The sequence below is a fragment of the Psammomys obesus genome, unplaced genomic scaffold, assembly GCF_907164565.1.
Source record: "Psammomys obesus unplaced genomic scaffold, mPsaObe1.curated_primary_1811, whole genome shotgun sequence".
In the NCBI taxonomy this organism is placed as follows: domain Eukaryota; kingdom Metazoa; phylum Chordata; class Mammalia; order Rodentia; family Muridae; genus Psammomys; species Psammomys obesus.
Genome location: NW_026590707.1, coordinates 2555538 through 2579406, shown reverse-complemented (window position 1 = coordinate 2579406; position 23869 = coordinate 2555538). Strand labels below are relative to the sequence as shown.

At 35.9% G+C, this 23869-nt stretch overlaps 1 protein-coding gene across 5 annotated transcripts in view; it reads right to left on the bottom strand.

Moving 5' to 3' along the window:
- The window catches only part of Mipol1 (mirror-image polydactyly 1), a 321451-nt gene that overhangs the window by 27327 nt on the left and 270255 nt on the right, over positions 1-23869 (bottom strand). For 2 of the 5 annotated variants that reach the window (XM_055608715.1, XM_055608719.1), the window contains one exon: positions 18490-18720. The exons of 1 other annotated variant lie outside the window; for it this stretch is intronic. In XM_055608715.1, coding sequence (XP_055464690.1) covers positions 18490-18720 — 231 coding nt within the window. Of the gene's footprint in view, positions 1-8746; positions 8760-18485; positions 18721-23869 lie in introns of those variants that run through there. 2 more of the 5 variants (XM_055608718.1, XM_055608717.1) reach the window with 2 other exon arrangements.

Below are 23869 nucleotides of genomic sequence, written 5' to 3'. Positions count from 1 at the left end.
TCCATAACTTTTTAAAAACAACTTAATAATATTTAGCAAACCTTAAAAAAACTTTAAAAAAAACTTTAATCTTTTGACACTTAAGACTTTCATTTTTCAGAATCTATCCTACAGATCTATCATCAGAAACAGAAATTATGAGCATAGCTGTTCATTTCTATAACCATTTATAAAAGTAAATTTAAAAATCTCAAACTATTTTCTCATGGAACTCGCTTTCTCATCTACAAATGGTATATGGATAGGGCAATACTTCAGGATTCAAACTATAATTTTGTTTTATTTGTGGTGCTAGGATTGCACTCTAGCCTTCAGTATGCTGAGTTTGCACTGTGCCCATGAACTACAATGTTAGCTAGCATATGGTTCCAGAGTCAACAGAACTGCAACACATCTCTTTGGATTCTGTGTTAGCATTTAGTTTGCTTATAACTGCTTCACAGAGAGAAATTTGCACAGTACAATGAGGTATTATTGATGTATCAGTCATAGAATGTACTGAGCATACTTGGTAAGCTGGAAAAACGAGCTCCAAGGACAGCACACTAACTATAGAATGTATAGAGCAAGAGGTAAAAGATATGAGAGCAAGATCAGAATATTGTCTTGAGAAAAGTTATCAGGACTCATAAGTCCAGTCACAAAACTTTTATAATTGTATACTTTGCATATGGTAGTGAAATATTTGCTAAGTATTTTAAGGCATACAATCATTCAGTATATAGAAAACTGCTATATCCCCTTCTTTCTTTACTTACTTAAAGGTAAGTAAAGAAAATTTTAGGGGACAGGAGCTCCACAAGGAGAACAACAGATCAAAAAATTCTGGGCACAGGGTTCTTTTTTGAGACTGATACTCCAACCAATGACCATACATGGAGATAACCTAGAACCTCTGCTCAGATGTAGCCCATGGCTGCTCAGTCTCCAAGTGGGTTCCCTAGTAAGGGGAACAGGGACTGTCTCTGACATGAACTCAGTAGCTGGCTCTTTGATCACCTCCCCCTGAGCGGGGAGCAGCCTTACCAGGCCACAGAGGGAGACAATGAAGCCAGTCCTGATGAGATCTGATAGGCTAGGGTCAGATGAAAGTGGAGGAGGACCTCCCCTAGCATTAGACTTGGGGAGGGGCATGGGAGGAGATGAGGGAGGGAGAGTGGGATTGAGAAGGGATGAGAGAGGGGGCTACAGCAGGGATACAAAGTGAATAAACTGTAATTTATAAAAATATAAATAAATTAAAAAAAGTGAAAAAAAGAAGTTTTTAAAGTTTACCTGTATGATGTAGAACATATTTTTTAAGCAAGTTATTCCTTTAGTAATATATCCTAATAGGATAAATGCAAGTAATTTACTTGACTTTCACATGTACTTTTTGGTTGCTTTGGTTAATAAATAATGAAAATGTTTAAAATTACATATATATTTTTGTATGTTATATGTATTTTTGTATGTTGTATGCACATGTGGCTGTATATGTGTGTGGGTACATGGATGTGCATGTACATGTGAAAGCTTGATGCCACTCTTGGCTGTCCTTACTCAGAACCTATACACCCCATCCATCCATCCATCCATCCATCCATCCATCCATCCATCCCTCCATTTCTCCCTCCATCCATCCACTCCATCCATCTATCCATCCACTCCATCCATCTATCCATCCACCCATCCATCCAGTTCACCCACCCATCCATCTAGCTAGCTATTTGTCTATTTAAGATGGGGTTTCTCACTGGGACCCAAGGCCCAGGTAGGCTTTCTAGCCCACAGACCTTGAGATCCTCTTCCCTATGCCTTCTTGCACCACAGACCTGCATATTTAAATGAGTGCTGGGGCTTGACTATGGGTCCTTGTGTTTGTCTAAACACTTGAACAACTAAGCTACTGCCCCAGATTCAAAATATATTTTTTAGTATTATAAATAAGCATTTTTAAACACATGGCTAATGTAGCTGTAATAATTATAAACCACAAAAATGACCAGCAGGACAAGATATTCTGAAAGGTGAAATACTATCCCTTATATTTTGGAGTCAACCAACAGTCATCTAATTGGATTGAAGGCCTGCTCAATAGGAAGAAACCTATGCCTGGTGGGTTCTACCCATGGCTGGTGACCCATGGAACCTAGAGGAGAACCCACTACTGTTGCTTTCCCAATCACTACACTTTGGATCTGCACTCTAAACAGTTACCCTTAAACACATGGAAAAGTGTCACTCCCACTCTCAAGAAAGAAGACCCTATTTTCTGCAGACAGAGATTAATACAGAAGTCACAACTGGTCAAAATGCATATAGCAACAGAGAGTGGGATTCCTGTCCCCAGTTACAACATAAACTACAAATTTCAGACTATGCCGAAGATTCAGGAAGCACAGGAAAAGGGTCAAAAGACCATAAAAGCTAGAGTACCAGGATATCTGCTACAGAATAGTGTTTTGAAAAATGGAAAAGAGAGAGAAAAAGAAACAAAGTGAAGGGGTGAGCAGAGGAGGGAGTAGATCTGGGAGGAACTGGGAGACATAGGGGTGAATGTAATCAAAATATGTTGCATGGGATTCTCAAAGAATAAAAATATGTATTAAGATTGTGCTAAAAAAGAATGTGCTAAACCTGTTTATCATTTAACTAAAAGCTAATATTCACATATAAGGAAATACATGCTATATTTCTCTTTCTGGTTCTGGGTTACCTCACTCAAGATGTTAACCGATCCATAGACCCAGAAGAGGCTAGGTATAGAGGAAGGGACTAGGGGGGACAGATGGATCTCCCTAGGGTTGGAAACAGAATAGATTTTATAGGAGGGTTAGAATTTTTTTTTTATCATTTCATGTGTAGGATGTTTTGGGTACATGTATATACATCTATCATGTGCATGCCTGATGCCAGTGAAGGTCAGAAGAAGAATTCAGATACCCAGGGATTGGGTTTACAAATGTGAGTTGCTATGTATGTTCAGGAAATTGAACTGAGGTTCTAGGTAAGAATGAATGCTCTTAACTGCTGAACCAACTCTTTAGCCCCTAATTCTCATTCGTAATGTATCACTGGACACCTAAGTAGAGGAAGCATAGAGTATGCTAATGCCGAACACAACCTAATGAGGGGACTACATTTAAAATTCAAGTCACTAAATTAGTAAGTTGTATTATGAGGTCAAATTATTCCCATTTACTTGAAGTAAAGACCAAATGACCCACAGTAGTTATTTATGACTTTCCTTAGCAAATGAAGGCAGAAAACTCTGTTAATTCATTTTAAGAGTCAAATGCCAGAATCCAAACACCATCTCAGAATCAGCTTCTTCACAGCATAACTATATCTTCGTTAATTAACTTACTTCTGTCCCAAGCCAAACAAGACACCACAATTTAGCTTTTCTTACATACCTGAAAACAACCTCACAGATCTAACAAATATACTAATAACTGTAACTGTATTTAATATACTAGTAACTGTATTTAAAATAATATAAAGTAATCAGTGTAAATTAACTTTTCTTTGCTGAGGCAAAGAGGTGTTTGAAACACTACCTAGAGATTTATACCCTGCTCTTAAAGAGATTCAAGAGTTAGGATGACTGAGGAATTTTAGGGAAATACTGATAAAGTTTTTGATCATTTTAAAGCCAGAAAAGTTTCAATTAATGATGGAGGAGGCAAAACATTGATTTTCACACTGTCAAGTGAAATGCAGCAAGCTCGAACAACTGGTTAGCTTTATTAAGGTATCTTATTAAGATGGCTTATTAAGTTCCTCGCTATTGTTTTCATAGGGCTTTAGACAGATACCAAACTTTAAAATGTAGGATTCTTTCCTTCCTAACTTTCATAAAAGTCATATATAATTAGCACTGAATGAAATTTTCTAATGTCAACATATCAAATTTTGATTAACAGGGAATACAAATCAACCTTATTCAAGTTTAATTCAAAAGACTAGCAACATCCTTTGGGAGACTAGTAGAGATAATATATCAATGCAACTTCAAATTTCAGACTAAGCCACAGGCCTACAAAGTAAAGTAATATTCAACTTATTAAGCTGGCATGGTGACAGACATTTTCTCTGCTGGATTTAACTTTGATTCATAAAACCATACGTCTTCAAATTGAAATGAACGTTTAGGGTCCAGAATGTAATTGGAACCCTTGCATTGATACATATGTTGTTTGGTTTACAGAATCTGAAAAATAATTATCACAAAGATAAAGCAATAGCTGACAAAAGTGGTACTGGTAACAACCAGAATGTAGACAGTAGTTAGTTTTCTGCACAGTGTGCATTAGAAAGACTTATAAAATTCCTTTTTATTTGATTGATGATTAAATAATCATCAATCCAGTGTTCTGTCTGCATGTACACCTACAGGCCAGAAGAGGACAGCAGATCTCATTATAGATGGTTGTGAGCCACCATGTGGTTGCTGGGAATTGAACTCAGGATCTTTAGAAGAACAGCCAGTGCCCTTAACCTCTGAGTCATCTCTCCAGCCTGAGTTGTCAAATTCTAAAGGCTGGAAAAAAACACTGATCAACCAGACCTGTACACTGTATTTCAGAACATGCAACACCATTTACTAGAAATCATATAATAGTACATTTTAAGAAGAAGAAGAAGTTCCTAATTATTTTTCAAAGGCAATTAATATTCTCAATTTCCATGTGCATTATTCCCGGGGATCAGGGTCTCACCATGTTGCCTTTAACTCATGATGTTCCTGCCTTAACTTTCCAGAGAGTGGGATTACAGACCTGTGCCACACACCAAACTCCACTGTACTGTCTTCTCACTAACTGCCTGGCTGACGGATTGTCTTTGCTCAAATCAGTCTTACTGAGAATCATCAGAGGGTTATTTTCTAATCCTGTTATTCTATCTAAGTCAATAACTGCTATTTTTCCTGTACAGACAGATTTTTTTTCTTTTAGTAAATATCTTCCTTTTTTTCACTGTCGTTGTGGGCTCTAGAACGTAAGAGTTCAACATCCTGTAACTATAGTTCCTTCTCCAAAACCAAAAAATTATCCCAAATCTATCAAGCTGGTTTCTGTGTCCCTCAATAAAAGAGCATATATAAATGAAGCATAATTTGACATCCAGTGCAAATGATAATCACATTAACTTCATACTTTCATTGAATTAGTTACATTCTTAGTTCTATAGGAAATTGTATAAGAAGCTAAGATTTGGGCTACATCTATCTATGATTATAAAGGATGTTAGTGGCTAGAGCTCAGAAAAGTATTTTAAATCCTGATAGTTCTTTAAGTCAGCAATTTCACTTATTGATAGTTCTAGCTCAAATTTAATATTGAAATATCTTTTACTTAATGCCCTTTATTTGTAGTTAAACTGTGCTATCTATTATTATTACTATTATTTATTACTTACTTGATCAATCTAAATTATAAAAAACATTTTTTTCAGAATGCTGATTCCAACTATGAACAAGACTGTAAAATTTGTGCTTTCTTTTTTTTTTACATTCTAAACTATCTTTTTTTAAAAATTTTTTATTAATTACACTTTATTCATTTTGTATCCCCCATAAGCCCCTCCCTCCTCCCCTCCCGATCCCACCCTCCCTCCCCTTTCTGCATGCATGCCACTCCCCAAGTCCACTGATAGGGGAGGTTCTCCTCTCCTTTCTGATCTTAGTCTATCAGTTCTCATCAAAATTGGCTGCATTGTCCTCTACCGTGGCCTGGTAAGGCTGCTCCCCCCCTCAGGGGGAGGTGATCAAAGAGCAGGCCAATCGGATTATGTCAGAGGCAGTCCCTCTTCCCATTACTATGTAACCCACTTGGACACTGAACTGCCATGGGCTACATCTGTGCAGGAGTTCTAGGTTACTGAAAAGCAACAAACCAAGTAATCCACTTAAAAAATGGGAAACAGAGCTAAAGAGAGAATTCTCTGTAGAGGAATATCGAATGGCAGAGAAGCACTTAAAAGAAATGCTGAACCTCATTAGCCATTAGGGAAATGCAAATCAAAACAACCCTGAGATTTCACCTTACACCCATCAGAATGGCCAAGATGAAAAACTCAAGGGACAACACATGCTGGAGAGGTTGTGGAGAAAGGGGAACCCTTCTCCACTGCTGGTGGGAATGTAAACTTGTACAACCACTCTGGAAATCAATCTGGCGCTTTCTCAGACAACTAGGAATAGCGCTTCCTCAAGTTGTGCTTTCTTACCATTCCTTTTGGTCCTTAGAATATACACCCATGAAGATATACAGAGTATGATGACCAAAAGTTCTTCAGAGCTTGTGTGAAGACTCAAGCTGTGCAAGCCTATGGACCTGAGTTCAATACTTCTAACCCACATAAAGGTGAAAGAGATTGCAGAAAGTTGTTCTCTCATCTCCATAAGTGTACCATGGCATGTGTGCTCATCCTCATCATGTACACATATGTGCTATGGCATATGTGTTCATCCTCATCATGTACATATGTGTGCCATAGCATTTGTGCTCATCTTCATCATGTACATGTGCAAAATAATAAAAAATTAAGAATAAAAATACTTCAGTTAATTACTTTCTCTTTACAAAGTTCTTATTAGTTTGATATTAGAGTTATTATTGCTATTGTATTTATTTTTAGGCTTGACTTTTTTCCCCCCTACAAATGTGATTTAGAGTCTGAGTATGTAATATGTAATAGCTTGAACATTAAAACTAAAGGCAATATTTTCATTTGTTTCTGGTTATTCCTCTTATTCCAGTGTAAAGAATTTATTTTTTTAAGTTAGCAACATGTCCTGGAAACTACTGATGCTCAGTTTATAGACACACTTTTTATTCTTTTAATAGTTACTTAGTATTCTATTACGAGAATTTACTACAGTTTATTTATCTACTCTATTTGGGTTGTTTCCACTTGCTACTAATAGTGATAATTTTTTAATTATTTGATACTTATGAAGGTATATATTCAGTAGAGAGCCCGGGTGTAACTTTCCTCAAAGGATGACTGCATATGTTATTTACTGCCAAGTCTTCCTCCTTGGGGGTTTTGTTTTGCCACTTTGCATTCCCACAAGTAATATATAAAAATACATATAAGTTTTCTTTCCATTTCCGAGATTTATGCTTAAAACAATCTCCCTCTCAAAGGACTAAAACATTATTATTTTTTGTTATTTCTGGATCCAAAGATGTAATTATAATTTTGAAATCTAACAACTATATCACGGGTAGGGTTTTCTTTATTAAACTACTATGAATATGAAAATATGATTCATTAGCTAGGCTTTGAAGTGCAGCAAGCAACCCACTGGCTTCATCTTCTGGATGAGAACACGGAGAGAAAACACAACTTATTCAGCATGCCTGATAGCAAGGCTGGGTCCTATTAATCCACTGATGCTACTATTATATGCAAAGCTGCTTTCCCTTTAACTTGTAGTGCTAGTCTATTAGTTTACCATGTATTCCTGTAGCTTGAGACATAAAAAAATTAGTAATATAGACAGTTATATTTACTTCACAAAAAGTAGAAATAAGAAAAATCACTGAGTTAGGTTTATATTTTGGTTTATTTTAGATAAAGCTTCAATTGTTTGTGGTTAAGTTTAGAAGTTTTAGACTTTCTAAATCTAGTAAACAAAGTTACTCCTGGAAAAAATAGGCCCTATTTTAGTTTAAAGTGAGTCTCTAGTATATAAAAACACGTGACAAGTCAAATATGATAGACTACTCTTTATTTTATAAAAATGCTCAGTTTCTAAGGTTTTTAAAAAGTCAAGTGAAGACAAGCAAAAATATAACTTCAAGATTAGAGCAGTGTTCGAAGGCTTCTTATACTAAATGATATCTCTTTTGTAGTCCACCAAAAGGTAAGAAAAAATTGTATCTGTGTATATAAACATTTGACCTACTGTTTTACTGATTCATTCCTGTCAAATGGCAACATATCTACTAAATGAGCCTCACAGTAATATCAACAGGTGACGTTAATCAGCATTGTAAATGGAAGCCTCAAGCAGAAGTCATGGGATCGATGAGCATAAATATAAGCAACAATTTTGTCTCATTTTCATAATGTAAACTATGCAACACAAAGTACAACCTGTATGTTAAAGACGACATTTATTTTGAACTTGAAAAATAAAGACATTCGACCCACATGTAATAGGTACTCTTTTATCCTTTTTAAAGACACTGACCTGTATACTCATCTAAAACTTAACACCACATCTTTGCGTTATTAAATCTTTGTTTTGATCTATTAGTATTCACCAAAGTGCCATTTTATAAAACTGCACACTGAATAGCCCAGGCTGAAGGTGACCATCTGCAGCTTTAGAGTCTGCCTTTGAATCAATGAAAAGAGCTTTGTGTTTTCATTGCCAAGTTTGATTCCTGTGGTCATTAGGCATTCCCCTCAGATCGCATCAATGAAGCCGTACTCTCTTACGCCCATGTGTTAAATTCTCTTCTCCTCATGGTTTCCTTTGCCAGTTGTACTCAAGAATGACTATTGGGTCTTAGCCACATTCTTCTCACAGCTGTGTTAAAAAAGAGCACCAGAAAGTCTTCCTAAAACCCATATGTGTATCTGGTCAGTTCTGTGTCTTAGGGTCACCTCACATTGTGGTGTGATTATGCAGAGATTCATTCTTCTTGAACTGTGCCTCTCCCATCACTCTGGGAAAGATTAGGCCCTCTGAGAGTCAGCAGTAGAGAACTTGGAAGGCGGATGTGAAAACACATAACTCAACTTAGAAGGCAGATTAGCTGAAGAAAGATGTTTGAAAATATTAAATGCTATTTGTTATTCTTATATATCTTACACATGATAATATAAAGAGAAATCACATATGCTTATACGTGCTTATAGGATACTTCAGAAGAAAGAGCAAAATATCATAATGTTCCATGAACTATTAATAGTTTGTATAGCTACAAAAACCCCCTGAAATGAAAATTATTAAGTTCTAAAATATCATTTATTGTGTTATTTTTTGAATCTTAAATTTTACTTCTAGTCAGCTGTAATACAGAAATATCCAATAAATCAATATAAAGATTTCTTCATTATACTTTACTTAGGTTAAGAAGAGATGGGAAAATTGGCCTCTGTTGCATTATGAATCTGTAATAATTGGGGCTGGAGAGATGTATGGCTTTAGTAGTTAAGAATTACCACAACGTAAGAAAGAAAACAGTATATAACCCAGGTGGTACTCTATGAAGTATCTTTAGAAGTTTTTCTCTTTGAGTGTAAAGATAAAGAACAAAGTTTATGTATATAATATGTTCATGATCTTACCATCAAAGCTACACTGAAGGAAGCAAGGACTTTTTTCTTCCTATGGATTTATTGTGAATTCTCTGTCCACAAAGGAAGAGGTGGCCAACTACAGAATCTTAGAATTCAAATGAAATTTAAACTTACCCATCAGTTCAACTGAGTTCATGTGGAAAATTTAAATGACTATTTAGATATTTTATATTTTCAGTGAGGCTTTATGACAGGCAGTCTAAGCTTTGGCCATGTGAAGTTGTATACATTCTCTATACTAATAACATACAATATATCCAATTTATGTCTTTAAAGCAGAGAGTTAGAGAGCAAGTGTAAGTATAATGGTCCATTATACCAAGCATGTTAAATACAATAAAGTGCCATCCAAACAGGTATGATGAAAAACAAAAATCTGATTTCTAAAATAGCTCGATCTCTTTACTAGTGATTAATTTCATTAAACAATAACTTTCTAGAAAATTGAAGATACTTTAGACATATTATTTCTATCAGCCACTAAACTATGCTCAAGAAAGGTTTTTAATTTTAGAGAGGTATATAGGAACAATGCAGCCCATTTAAAGTAAAATAGTAAACGAGTTTTTACTACATCTAAGAACAGAATTAGGAAAATTATGCTAGATAGAACTTACATTACATGTAGACAATAATATAAAAGTCACATTTGATCCTAGGCATAAAAACTCCTTTTATATTTTTCTGCCTATCAACCTCTAGTCAAAATGTACATAATTATTTAAGTAGATTCTGTAATTGCCTTATGTGACACATCTTGTCTTTGTCTTTTTTTAATCACTGTGGCACTAGGATTAATGATTAAAAAAATACAAATGCATGCATGTGCGAACCTCTCATCTTTCAGTCTTTTGATCTTTTTTCTTTCATTCCTTTCTATTGTGCTTTCCTGAAACATGTTTATCTATTTTAGTATGCAGAAATGCATATTAGCTCAACTCTAATACACACTATGCATACTACTGAAACACAGCATCTGAAACAAAGCAGCAGGTCAAATGCCAGAGGAGTGATATAATTTAGCTTTTTAGTTCCTGCTTTCATTCCTGTTCTTATTCTTCCTGAGGGCTGACTTTTATGGTCTGTCTTAGGCGGGACAGTATAGATTCTTGGATTCAGTGAGCTCCTTTCTTACTTTCTATTCTATTAGACTCTAATTCTGGGTTAGGAGCCAATCCTAATAAGCCCACATTAATCCTTGCCTAGTATAAAGGAGAGAGCCAGAGAATTAAAATTATGTTTCTTCTTCATGTTAAAGTGAGGAATTCCCTAAAGGTTAAGCTTTGGTCCAAATTCCTAGTTTTAAAAAAAAAATAAATGAATGCAATTAAACATCTGTAGAGAACTGTGTAACTTTCTGCACACAATGAAAGTAGATCTAAAGAAACTTACTTTAGGTACTTGAGTGAGAAAAGTGCTCCATTAAATAAATTTATACTGGAATTGGTAATTTTAACAAAACATGTACTTGGTTTTACAGAGGAAAAGATTTTTATGTTTTGTAAGCTATATATGTACTTGGCTAATATAAAAATTAGAACACTCAAATTCAGAAACTCATATTGTACACATTATTACCAGGTGTCTAAGAGCAGACAGCATATCTGGATGCTCAGCATTTTCCAGGGACATACACTTAGGAGCCATCTGAGTACATCTTCCACATGCATTTGACATTAACGTTGTACATGATGAGATGCAGAGGTTGAAGGTACTGAAGAGAGATGGCATGTGAAAAGACTATCACTGAGGGATGCATCTTTCCAGAAAAGTTGGAAATCTCAAAACACTAAACACGTTTGAAGAGCTACTTTAAGATTAACACTATAGTCTATGATCCATACTAATGTATCCAAGGAAACTCTAAACATTGTTGTAAATATTAATTTTTACTGTGAGTAGGGAATTTGTAAACATTTTTGCATATAAGCATTCACTATATTACTACATGTCTAACACTGATGTGGAATTAATATTAGTCCCACCAAGAATTTATATATATATAAAAAAAAATCACAGGTAAATTTGACAAGGAATCACTGTATCGAAGAGACCATGTAATTAAAAAGTGTTCACAGACACTTTTTACATTAAGCTACTTAAGAATATTTTTGCACAACTACTTTTCCTTATTGTCTAAATTAGATTCTAGAGCCAGTACCAAAACGAAAACGTCTAGTGAAGCCTTTTGATGAAAAAAGTAGGACTTTTTGTTTTTGTTTTAAATCAGGAAACTGTGGAAATGCTCAGCTGCCCTTCCCAGAAGCAGAGCCATCTACCCCATTTTATAATTCAACCTGCAAACAGATTAAGCGGCCGAGTTTGTAGAAAGCGTGTTTGCTCTATGCTAAGAACCCTTGTGTGACACTATGGTGACTCCCCTGACACTTTGAAGGGAACTGCACACAGCTCTTACTCATCAGCAGGGAAATCAGGCTGAGAATTCACAATTCCTTTGTAGTGTCAACTTCTTCATAGAAACTAGTGTTTGGCTAAGAGGCAGGAAAGGCTGTGAGCTTCACATGTTTTCTTTGCTTTTTCCTGTCAGTATCACTCACAAAAGGCAGGGTGCTGTTTTCAAAGACAACTCTAAAAATCTACCAAGTGAAATATTTTATCATAATGTTTGATATTTTGATAATCCTATAAATTTAAATGAGATGAAATCATGTAAAAATTTAAGCTACTGATTCTTTTTTCTTTTAAGAAAAGGATGAACAGAAAGTTTTGAAGAGCTAAGATAATTTTTCTCAAAAGTGCACTTAAATGCTTTTTTTAAAATTCTTACATCCGTTTGTCTGATTTATTCATCATATAGTTATAGTCCATGAGGGAATTTGAATCATATGGCTGTAAATCTGGCTCACAGGACAGATGATACATCACAAAATTATTTGAATGCAAAATGCTTATCTCTGAGAGACATTTTACCTTATTATCATGATGGCCACCACTTTCAAGTTCATAAGCTTAGGTACACTAACTTGGGCAAAGTTATTTTTTAAAAATCTTTTGAAATTTTGCCTAGGGTCACAAGAAGCATGTCTACAGATAGAAAAAAAATGTTGCACACAGCATCAATGAATATAAAAAAATGATCACACAGCATCCTCATGATCATAAAAGAATAATTTACTGGAATGTTATATCTATTTTCTCTTTAGTGAAAAATTAGAAGTGTTCCCTAGAAAAACTATTAAAAGACATTTTCATCACAAAGTTTCTGTGCTCTTAACCTGATGTTTAGTTTTTTACAATCCCCCATAGCTCCTCTCTACAGAACCTACCTATCAGAAACAATCTAAAGGTTAAATCATGATGTGGTGTTCATCAAATACACACGTATTTTAAAACATAAGTACATCTAGTCAGCAAAAGTTCAAGAAATACAGCATGCTTCATCCAAAGAAATGGCTTTTCATTATTGAAATTTTAGATTTAAAAATATTTTTACTTTATATTTCTATCTTATAAAATATGTTTATTTATATGTATGTGTGTGTTATCTGCATTTGTATACCACATCCACTCATGTACCAAGTTCAGGAGAGGGTATCAGATCTCATTCAGCTAAAATGACAGGAAGTTGTGAGCTGCCCCATATGGGTGCTGGGATTTAAATTCAGATCCTCTGGAAAAGCAGCAAATGCTCTTAACTACTGAGCCATTTACTGCCTTTGAAATTTTAGATTTTTATGACAACTGGACCAAGAGCTATTTTTGGACAGCAAGGTCTAATATTCATTGACTTTTATTCTGTAAGTCTTTATATGTCATATTAAACATGATATTTCTATACAACTTTTCTTTCCAGAAATACTCTTAAAAATTTCAGAAAATATTAAACATTTTATAATAAAAATAAAATAAAAGAGCTTAAATTCTGTAATTAACAGTAGTATATGATCTCTCTTCACTATTATTGAAGATACTGGGTCTTAAATTTAATTAAACTTGACAGAAATGGTTGGTTGGCACAGAAACTGTAATCTGGCCATGAGATCCCAGCTTCTTAAGAAGTTGACGTGTGGTGCCAGCAAGTGGGCAGGGTAAACACACTGGGCTGGGAGAGGGTTTTATATCTAGGGCCTAAAAGGATCAGAGTACACGTGAGACTGCCCCATTTGCTCGGAACCTGGCCAGTGCTGTTCTCTCTAGGCAACAGTTGCACTCTTCTGTTGGTGAGTACTAGCACAATGGCAATGCCCACTTTACAGACAGTGTCTGGCAAGACTTTGGGGACAGTATCTGGAGATGGTGTCTGTGTCTTGGGAAATTTCAGGGAGTGAAACAGTTCATAGAGTGAAATGAAGTTCAAAATTATTATAGCACTGCGATAACTAAAGATTGCTAGTAAAGGCACAGATTAAGAATGATGAAAATAGCTGGGAGTGGTGGTGGCACACGCCTGTAATCCCAGCACTCAGGACACAGAGGCAGGCAGATCTCCAAGTCTGAGGCCAGTTTGGTCTACAGAGCAAGCTTTAGGACAGCTAGCATGACACAGAGAAACCTTTTCAAAAACAAACAAACAAACAAACAAACAAACAGTAAAAGAAAAGTAAAAGAAAAATAATAAAAATAATGATGAAATAGGAAAATCTTTTTAAAGGATTTATTTATTTTATGTGTGTGAGCGTGTTGGCTGCATGTATGCCTATGTACCACGTGTGTGCCGGGTGCAGCAGACATCAGAGAAGAGTGTTGGATCTCCCAGGAGAGACGATCTCTGACATGAACTCATGGGCTTGCTCTTTGATCACCTCCACCTGAGGAGGAGCAACTTTGCCAGTCCACAGAGGAAGACAAAGAAGCCAGTCCTGATGAGACCTGATAGACTAGAGTCAGATAGAAGGGAAGGAGGACCTCCCCTATCAGTGAACTAGGGGAGGGGCATAAGAGAAGAAGAGGGAGGGAGGGTGCGATTGGAAGGGGATGGAGAAGGGGCCTAGAGCTGGGATACAAAGTGAATAAACTGTAATTATCAAAAAAAAAAAAAGAAAAAAAAACAGTTATAGATTTATGACAGGGATTATAATAATTAGGCTGCACCTTAGAGAGTGACAAAATCTTCATACAATATAGCAAAAGGCATGTATTTTAGGAAGCTTCCAGAAGCGGGTGTAGAAAGTGTGGTCACAGAAGGAAATGATGCTAGAACAATGAGGGAACTCCTGCACTTGGCTTCAGATGTCATGTTAAGTTGTTTGTGCTTTAACCTGTAGGGAGTGAACGACACCTGAGAAATTCTTAATAGAAAAACAATATTATTTTATTTATTCTTTAGAGCATTTCATTGTAATGGCAGAAAGGAAGGCAAACTTGAGAGTACTCAAGGCAGGAAGGCTAGTTTTATGATTATTGCCAAGGTCCTCAAGGAATGAGGAGGAGCTGAAGAGATGTGGGGTAAAGCTGAGGTAGAGGGAATCAGGAGACTTTTACGCAGTAGTAGAAACTGGTGCCAAAAGAATGCGAAGGTAAAAAGAGAAAAAAAAAAAAAAACCCAAAACCCAACCAACCAGCCAAATAACAGAGACAGTGCTGAAATTGTTGAAGTCTGTAAACTGAAGTAGGAAATCAAGGAGAATGGGAAAGACTTGATTGGCAGGAGGGGAAACAGCATCCTGGGGTCATGAGGTGAGTCTGAGGTGAGCACTGACGCACTGATCTGGAAGTTATCTGAGTAGGTGGTAGTGGCTGAAGTTACATAAATGCATGTGTTTCTCCTGAATTTAACTGAAGAGTTAATCTTCAACTAAACCATCATTTGGTTTTAAGGCAGATATATTCCCCCAGAGAAGTGGAGTAAAAACAGGAAGGGAAGTATCAAGAAAAGAAAATAGAGTTATATAACCCTGTCTCAATGATATCAGGAAGGAATGGAATGGTATTAAAGATAGAGTTCCATATTCTAAGAATTGACTGTTTTTTGTAAATGTAATGCTTACTAATCTTAATAAGTCCTGAAATAAGATTATATGATCATATAGCTACGTCTCAGTATTTATATATTTCTAAGGTTTTTTTTGTTTTTAATTTTATTTTTTTCTTATCAGTTACATTTTATTAACTCTGTATCCCAGCTGTATCCCGCTCCCTCATTCCCTCCCAATCCCACCCTCCCTCGCTCATCTCCACTGTGCCCCTTTCCAAGTCACATTCATTTGGTACTCAATAGGTAAGATGCATCATGTAGAGCTTTAGGACTTACATGTCTTAAGGACTTCCATATCCAAGCAATATATAGTCTAGTAGGAAAGACATAAGCATATACATATATAGCCCAATTACTGCATTTGGGCATATTGCTGAATGGAAGATCTAATACATTTTTTAAATGCCAAATACTGTAATACAGAGAATAGATAGATTTTTCTTTCTAGGAAGATGAAGACAACTTTGTAGAGAAGATGCAGCAGAACTGGTCGTAGTATACTGATAGATATGAAGCTATTAATAAATATAACATTTTAGAATGTTTCTAGCAATGCACTAGGCATTATATGTTACACAATTTATTCTTTACTAGAAGCCTGCCAGATTTATTGTCAAACCTGATCTAGGAACTTTACTTATGGCGTAGAAAATGGGCCTCAAATTTTCCTAGTAGGAAAGCAGGGACTGAAATCCAGAACTACTTGACATAACCACTGAGTCCATTCTCCCCTATGTTCAATGTTGCACTGACTCTCATAGGATTAACAATGTTCTCCAGGAGGCTGGCAGGGACAGCAAATGGCTCTAAGTAGAGAGATCAACATTTGCAAAGGCATTTGGTCTTGAAAGGGATGAAGAATGAGACAGACAGTACAGTAGAGAGTAAGACAGCAAGAGCAGGGAATATAGAACATGCATTGTTTAATGGCTTTGCTTGCCTTATTTCCTACAATATTGCCAAGGAAGGCAAGTCACTGTGAATATTGGCATGAAGTTTCAAAATAAACTCCAAGCACATACCTACACATTTGAAATCCAAAGCCTAACTTCTGAAATAATGTTATATTAATCATATAAGACATCTTTTTTTTAATCATGATTGTATATCAGTTGTATAATAAGAATATGGTTAATATGTGCCATGAACTTTGGAATTAAGAAATTACTTTTAATCTTAAAGAGAATAGTTTTAGCCAGTTGCCAACAATGTAATGAACAGCAGAAAATATGTAGGTATTAAAAATGAAAGATTATTTTTGATCATCTATTCAAGAGATCTGGTTGTGAAGGGAGAAGAGACCTCTCTCATTCAAATTTTACATTGCATAAAGCATTTACATATTTTTCAAAGAATAAAACTAGACTGTATAGAATATACGAAGCCCATCTTACATAGCTTTATTCATTGTCTTTTCAGAGGATAACCTTCCTAAAAATTACCTAGCATGCACAGAATAATGTTCATATACCCACAATGAAGATACACAGTACCTAATTTGTGGCTAATAAAGTAAACAGACTATGTAAAAGAAGGCTGATAATACGTCACCTAGGTCTTGTTGGAAATCAGAATAAAATTTTTTTTATAAAAAGTATTTTCAACATTTGGCTCTTATAAATAACTTGTTGTACTTAAGCTTATACTCAGGTTGATAGCATTATATTAAAGAGATTTTATTTGTTTATGGTTAAATGTACAAAATAAAGACAATATAAGTTTGTCCAGTAGTTAAAACTACCCAATTTGATACATTATCTGAGATGACAATCTTTCCCCTTTCTGGTGTGCAAAAGATCTTTCTTTTAAAAGATGATAATGCTAGCTGGTGAGATAAAAATTGACATTTCCAACATTTTTTGAAACCCAACTGGTTTCAAGGAACCATTGTTTCATGAAATTTTAGTCAGAAAGCAATGAAGTGCTTACACATAGAAAACTTTGAAGTTTATAATTATTTGTAGCCTGGACAAATAGAAGTAAATCATAACTGTCTAAGTTATTGATTATGATTTAGAGTTAAAATTTTTATATCACAGCATTCTTAGTTTGTTAATGCACATTGCCAAGTAAAAAGATGTATAGTTTCTTGAGTGAATTTGAACCTGATCTTTAAACAGTAATGCCCAGAGCTTCATCAAAAGCTTCCAAGTAAGGAGGAGATGAGGGAGGAAGCGTGGGATTGGGAGGGAATATGACAGCTGGATACAGCTGGGATACAGAGTTAATAAAATGTTAATAATAATAATAATAATAATAATAATAATAATAATAATAATAATAATAATAATAAAAAACTGAAAAAAAGAGTACAGTGTGTAATGCCAAAACCTAAATGCCTAAAATGGCTTGACCCAGATGCACCTGAGTTTGGGCTATCAGTTTAGGCATGGTTGCAGAGATGTTGGGGAAATGGTTGAGATAACTTATTTCACCTAGGAAGTAAGAGGGAATAACAATCCTTGAGCACACAAACTTAAGGGAAGAAAGTGAGTTGGCAGCTAGAGGAGGTTAAATTTGTGAAAGACGATATGGTGCTGCTAACCATACAAAAGAAGGGTAGATGACAAGCCCTGGCCCAAACAATGTCCTCTGAAAATGATGCTACAATGTTCAAGTTCCATAAATTACTAACGGCCATCTTTGTTTGAGAAACTGCTGACATTCTGTGCTCTGTTGTAAGGACTGCTCATTATGCAGCCTTGTTTAAATTTTAATAAAAATGCAAAGAGCTGTCAAAATAAACATATAAATATGCACTCTGAAAGCTGCGTAGAATACTTCTAAAGAACAACACAAGGAAATCAATTTCTCTGTACTGGGTTCAGTGCAGCTAGAGGCCTCAGAGAACAAGGTCATAGAAGAGCTCAACTCCAGCAGCATGACAGGGAGGCTCAGTGAGTACAGCCAGTGGTAACTTGACTGTCTAACCCTTCTGCAAATAAGTCATCTCTCAGTGTGGGAGGGTCTCCATAAGCTGATCAAGGTCATTTCTTAGATATGATTTGTCCTAAATATTGTTAAAACAATAAGGCCCAAACAAATAATTGTTTGATATCCAAAAAGGATGTGATATGTAACTTAAGTTTATTTTGTTTACTTTTTCCTTAAAGCATTAGTAAAACCAAAAAAAAAAATATGTATTATTTAGTTTGCAAAGGAAAGTTGTTTTCTTTTTCCTTCCTTCTTTTTTTTTTATGATTCATGCTTTTAAACTCAGTGCCAGATCCTTTACATCCTTTACTTACTTCTGAACCTTTTCATTGGCTGCTTGAGAGGCCTCCACAGCACGCTGAAGCTGTAATTCCATGTTCGCATGTTCGGTCATAGCCTGCTCAAGTTGGGTGACCAGTTCTTCATTCTGCTGTTGAGTGATGGAAACAACACTCTCTCTGTTTCTTAAGGCCTCTTCATAGGTACTAAGAGCATGGTTAAACTGATCCTTCAAATTTTCTTCTTGGGATAATGATTTGTGTAAACTGAGAAAATATAAAAATACAAATATAAATAATGGAGGCTGAAAGATGATTTAATAAAAAACTTCATTTAGAATCCCCATTTCTGAAAATCAAAATAGAAATACTTAATTGGACACATGTAAATAGTTTTGCAACATATTATTATAATTGATCATTGTTCTGAAACTCTGCTACTAGGCCAGAAGCTATGCAGAAAACTGATTATCTGTGTTATCAAAGCACACAGAAAGATGATGTAAAATGTTAATTTAATTATGTCAGTGTAAATATTATATTCAATTTTTTTTAAAGGAGTAGCACAGAACTAGAAAATAAAGTATCTCTAGGTAAATAAAAATATAATAAGCTGATTGCCAAGATGTGAAAAGAGAACAGACATCAGTTTAGAAGATCCAGGACCCACTGAAGCACTAAATGAGAATGAAAGAGGTTCGTGCAAATACCCATCAACCTTATCCAAAGTCTCTTCCACTTGCCACAGCGGAAATATGAATGATGTAAAAATTACTAGTCAGATAAAATGTATACAGATGTATATTTTTATGTTTAATGAATCTTATGATAAATATATCTATTCATTAAGTGATATGGAGAAAGAGCATATAAATTAAGACTAAATGAATGCAGAAGAAAATGCAGACAAATAGAATCCTAAAATGCTAAAGGTCAGATCTTTGATATGTCATTACACCCACCACCTGAGGTTATTTTGAAATGGCACCAAGCACCTCACTCAATTAAATAAAGACATTTTGAAAATATAAATATTTAATAAGGGAAATTTAAAATCCACATAGGAGATGTTCTTTTTTTATTAAATAAAATCATTCCAGTATATGCATACAAAGGAAATGTCGACTGAAGTGTTGGAAGTACAACCACTATATAACACAAATTGATAATATGAATGAAAGCAATATAATTCTTAAAGCTGTAAAAAGCTAGTTGTAGAACTTCAGTACTGGCCTAATACTGGTCTGATGCTTCATCTAAAACTGTCCAGATGAAAGTGATTATAAATTTCTTCTTTTCAAGTTACAGATAAGCCTTTATAGTCTTCTCACTGTGGGGTAGGTATTCATGTAGAAACAAAGACAGTTGACATATCGAAAGAAATCATTTCAGGATTTAAATTAATCCTTAAAAATAGAGAATGTATCTAAACTCTGGTCAATTGGTTATCCTGTGTAAAATTAGAATGATGTGCAGATAGATATGTGATTGGACCCTTTACATCCTAGTTCAAAAGGGCTACTCATTATTCAAATTGCCTCCCAAACATTCATCTTCCATCAGAAAGTTATCAAGCAGGAGCAGTAGCTACAGCGATTTTTCAGAATGTTTTTCACTTAATATTTTGCAATGGTAATTCAAGCACTCTTTAAAAAAATCCCTAAAAAAACCAAATTATATACCTTAACTCTCTAAGCCTCAAAACAACCTTTGCAAATAGCCTTATTTACTGCCTTTGTTTTTTTTTTAATTTTTATTATTATTTTAAAATTTTATTATTATCATTTATTACAATTTATTCACTTTGTATCCCGCTGTGGCCCCCTCTGTCTCCTCCCAATCCCACCCTCCCTCCCTCTTCTCCCCCTAGGCCCCTTCCCTAGTCCACTAATAGATAAGGTCTTCCTCCCCTTACTGTCTTTGTTGTATGAAAGAAGAAATATAAACAAGGAGAGGCAGGTAATTTAATCAATCCCAGCCCCATTACAGAGGTCGCATTTGAACCCACAGTCCTGTCCTCCCCTACCCCCGGCAGCACTTACTCCTCCATGCTTGCCATATCTACCTATCTCTTCATTATCTGCCTTTATACTTCAACTTTCAACCAGTTTCGTACATAGAAAGCTTTTCCTGCCCAAGGCATTTGCTTGCATTGCTTCCCCTCCATGCATCTGCATGGCAAACTTGTACTCATCAGGGCAGTTTCAATCTAAATACTGCTTCCCCGGACAAACCTTTCAGGCTCTCCAACTTTATTTTCATTTTTTTCTCTTTTCAAATTTTATTATTATTGCTTATTCATTTACTTTGTATCTGGTTGTAGCAACCTCCCTCATCTCCTCCCAGTCCCACCCTCCTTTCCTCTTCCCCACTACGTCCCTTCACTAGTCTACTGATAGCAGAGGTACCGCTCCCCTACTATGTGACCCTAGATGGTAGGACTGTCTGGATCCTCTTTCTCTGTGACCTAGTAAGGATACCTTACCAGGCAGGCAGAGGTGATCAAAGAGCAGGTAACCAAGTTCTTGCCAGAGATTTCCCCTGTTCCCCGTACTAGGGAACCCACATGTAAACTGAGTTGTCCATGGGCTACATCTGAGCAGGGTCTATATTCTCTCCATGCATGGTCCTTGGTTGATTCATTAGTCTCTGCAGGCACTCCTGGGCCCAGATGTTTTGGCTCTGTTGGTCTCCTTGTGGCACTCCTGTTTCCTCCATGTCTTTCTATCTCCCCCTTCTTCCATAAGATGCCCTGTACTTTGGCCAAAGTTTGGCTTTGAGTCTCAGCATCTGCTTTGATACCCTTCTGGATAGAGTCTTTCAGAGGCCCTCTGCTGTCATGTTTCCTATCTTCTCCCACTTCCGATGTCCATCTTGTTTGCCCTTCTGAATGAGGATTAAGTATCTTCCCTTGGGTCTCCTTGTTGTTTAGCTTTTTTTTTTTAGGACTATAGATTTAAGTATGTTTATCCTGTATTATATGTCTAATATCCACTTATAAGTGATTATATACCATGTGTGTCTTTCTGCTTCTACATTACTTCACCCAGGGTGATCTTTTCTAGTTTCACCCATTTGCCTGCAAATTTCATGATTTTCTTGTTTTAATTGCTGAGTAGTATTCCATTGTGCAAATGTACCACAATTTCTGTATCCATTCTTCAGTTGCAGGACATCTAGGTTGTTTCCATATTCTGGCTAGTACGAATAAGGCTACTACGAACATGGTTGAGCAAATGTCCTTACTGAATGGTAAGGGTATATGGTACGGGTCCTTACTGAATCGTTAGGGTATATGCCCAGGGGTAGTATAACTGAACAGAACACCAAAAGTACTGGCTCTACGATCAACAATCAATAAATGGGACCTCCTGAAACTGAAAAGCTTCTGTAAAGCAAAGGACACTGTCAACAGAACAAAACGACAGCCTACAGACTGGGAAAAGATGTCCACTAACACTACATTTGACAGAGGGCTTATATCCACATACAAAGAACTCAAGAAGTTAAAAACCAACAAACCAAGTAATCCAATTAAAAAATGGGGTGTAGTCCTGATGAGACCTGATAGGCTTGGGTCAGATAAAAGGGGAGGAGTACCTTCCCTATCAGTGGACTAGGGAAGGGACATGGGAGGAGAAGAGGGAGGGACGGTGGGATTGAGAGGGATGAAGGAGGGGGTTATAGCTGGGATACAAAGTGAGTAAATTGTAATTAAAAAGAAGACTTTAAGGTAAAAAAAAATAGCGTATAGAACTGAACAGTGAATTCTCAACAGAGGAATACTGAATGGCAGAGAAACACTTAAACACTCAACATCTTAATCATCAGGGAAACACAAATCAAAATGACCCTGAGATTCCACCTTATAACCATCAGATTGGCTAAGATCAAAAACTCAAGTGACAACACATGCTGGAGAGGATGTGTAGAAAAGGGAACCTTCCTCCACTGCCGGTAGGAATGGAAACTTGCACAACCACTTTGGAAATCAATCTGCTTTCTCAGAAAATTAAAAAGTTAACTTTTTTAAAATTGTTAGTTATTTGACAATTTCATACAAACATATATTCTGGTTACTCTCTCCTGCACCTTCCCTTATTTTCCTTCTAACCCATATAAACTCATTTTCTCTAACCTGTCCCTTTCCCAGATGCAAGACTCTGAATTTGGTTTTGATTTGTGACCCACTTAGTTTAATCAATTAATGGAGTCACTTCTGGTTACACAGCTGAAGGCAAAAGCTCTCTTTGAATCTATCAGCAGGACATAGTTGGGAAGTGAGTGGTCATCACCATTCTTGTGCAGATCCAGTTAGTGTTCTGCAGTTGTTGAGAGGTTGTTACTATAATGGCTGTGTGTTGTTTTCAGGATCTGGCATGAGGCAACATGGCATTTTGCAACCTTTTTCTTTATTCTCTGTCCTTTACATTCTTTCTATTTCTTTTTCTGCAATGCTCCCTGATTCCAGGAGAGAATGATATTAAATGCCTTGTTTAGGGCTGAACACTCAACTGTCACTTATTATTGTACCTGTCTAAGTCTCTGTGATCTTCACAGCTCACTTGACTTTCTTTGATTAAGGTTGTAGTTATCTTATGTGTACAAGCACATACAAACACAGACACACACACAGACATACATATAACTTAGAAAGCCATTTGAGCATATGTAAGTATAGTTAATTAAATTCACTATTAGTGGGAGTACAAAAGTAATGTAGCCACTCAAAAACTAAAAATAGAACTACCATATGACTATTCCTCTTTTGGGCATATACCCAAAGTAATTTATTTCCTACCACTGAAATTTATATCCTACTACTTGCTCATCCATATTTATTGCTGCTATATTGAAAATAACTAGGAAAAATAATCAGTCTATCTATTAACCAACCGATGAGTGAAGAGTTTGGTACATATACACAATGGCAGGTAAATAGATGAAACTAGAAAAAAAAATACTAAGTGAGGTAACCCAGGCACAGAAAAGTATGTGTCCCTGTCTTCAAATCTCTAAGAGCTTCTGTAGGCCACAAAAGTCTAGAAATATGCTATTGGGAGAGGGATAATAAAGCAGAAGTGATATGAAAGTAGGGAGGTGGAATACTGTGAGTGGAGAGGTTTAAGTGCGGAAGTGGTGGCAGGATACAAAACAGGAAAGGCTAGGTTATGGAAAATGAAGGTGATATGAAAAGCCATATGGAAGCTACTATCTTATAATCAAACACCCACCCACCCACACACACACACATGCACGCACACGCATGCACACACACACACTCACACATACACACACACACTGGGGAATGGAGACAGCCTGACTGCGTTGAAAGGGCCCCTCCTAAAAGTTATGGGTTATTAAACAAAGAACTAATTGACAGTTATGTTACTCATCCTTATGAGATATTGGTTAA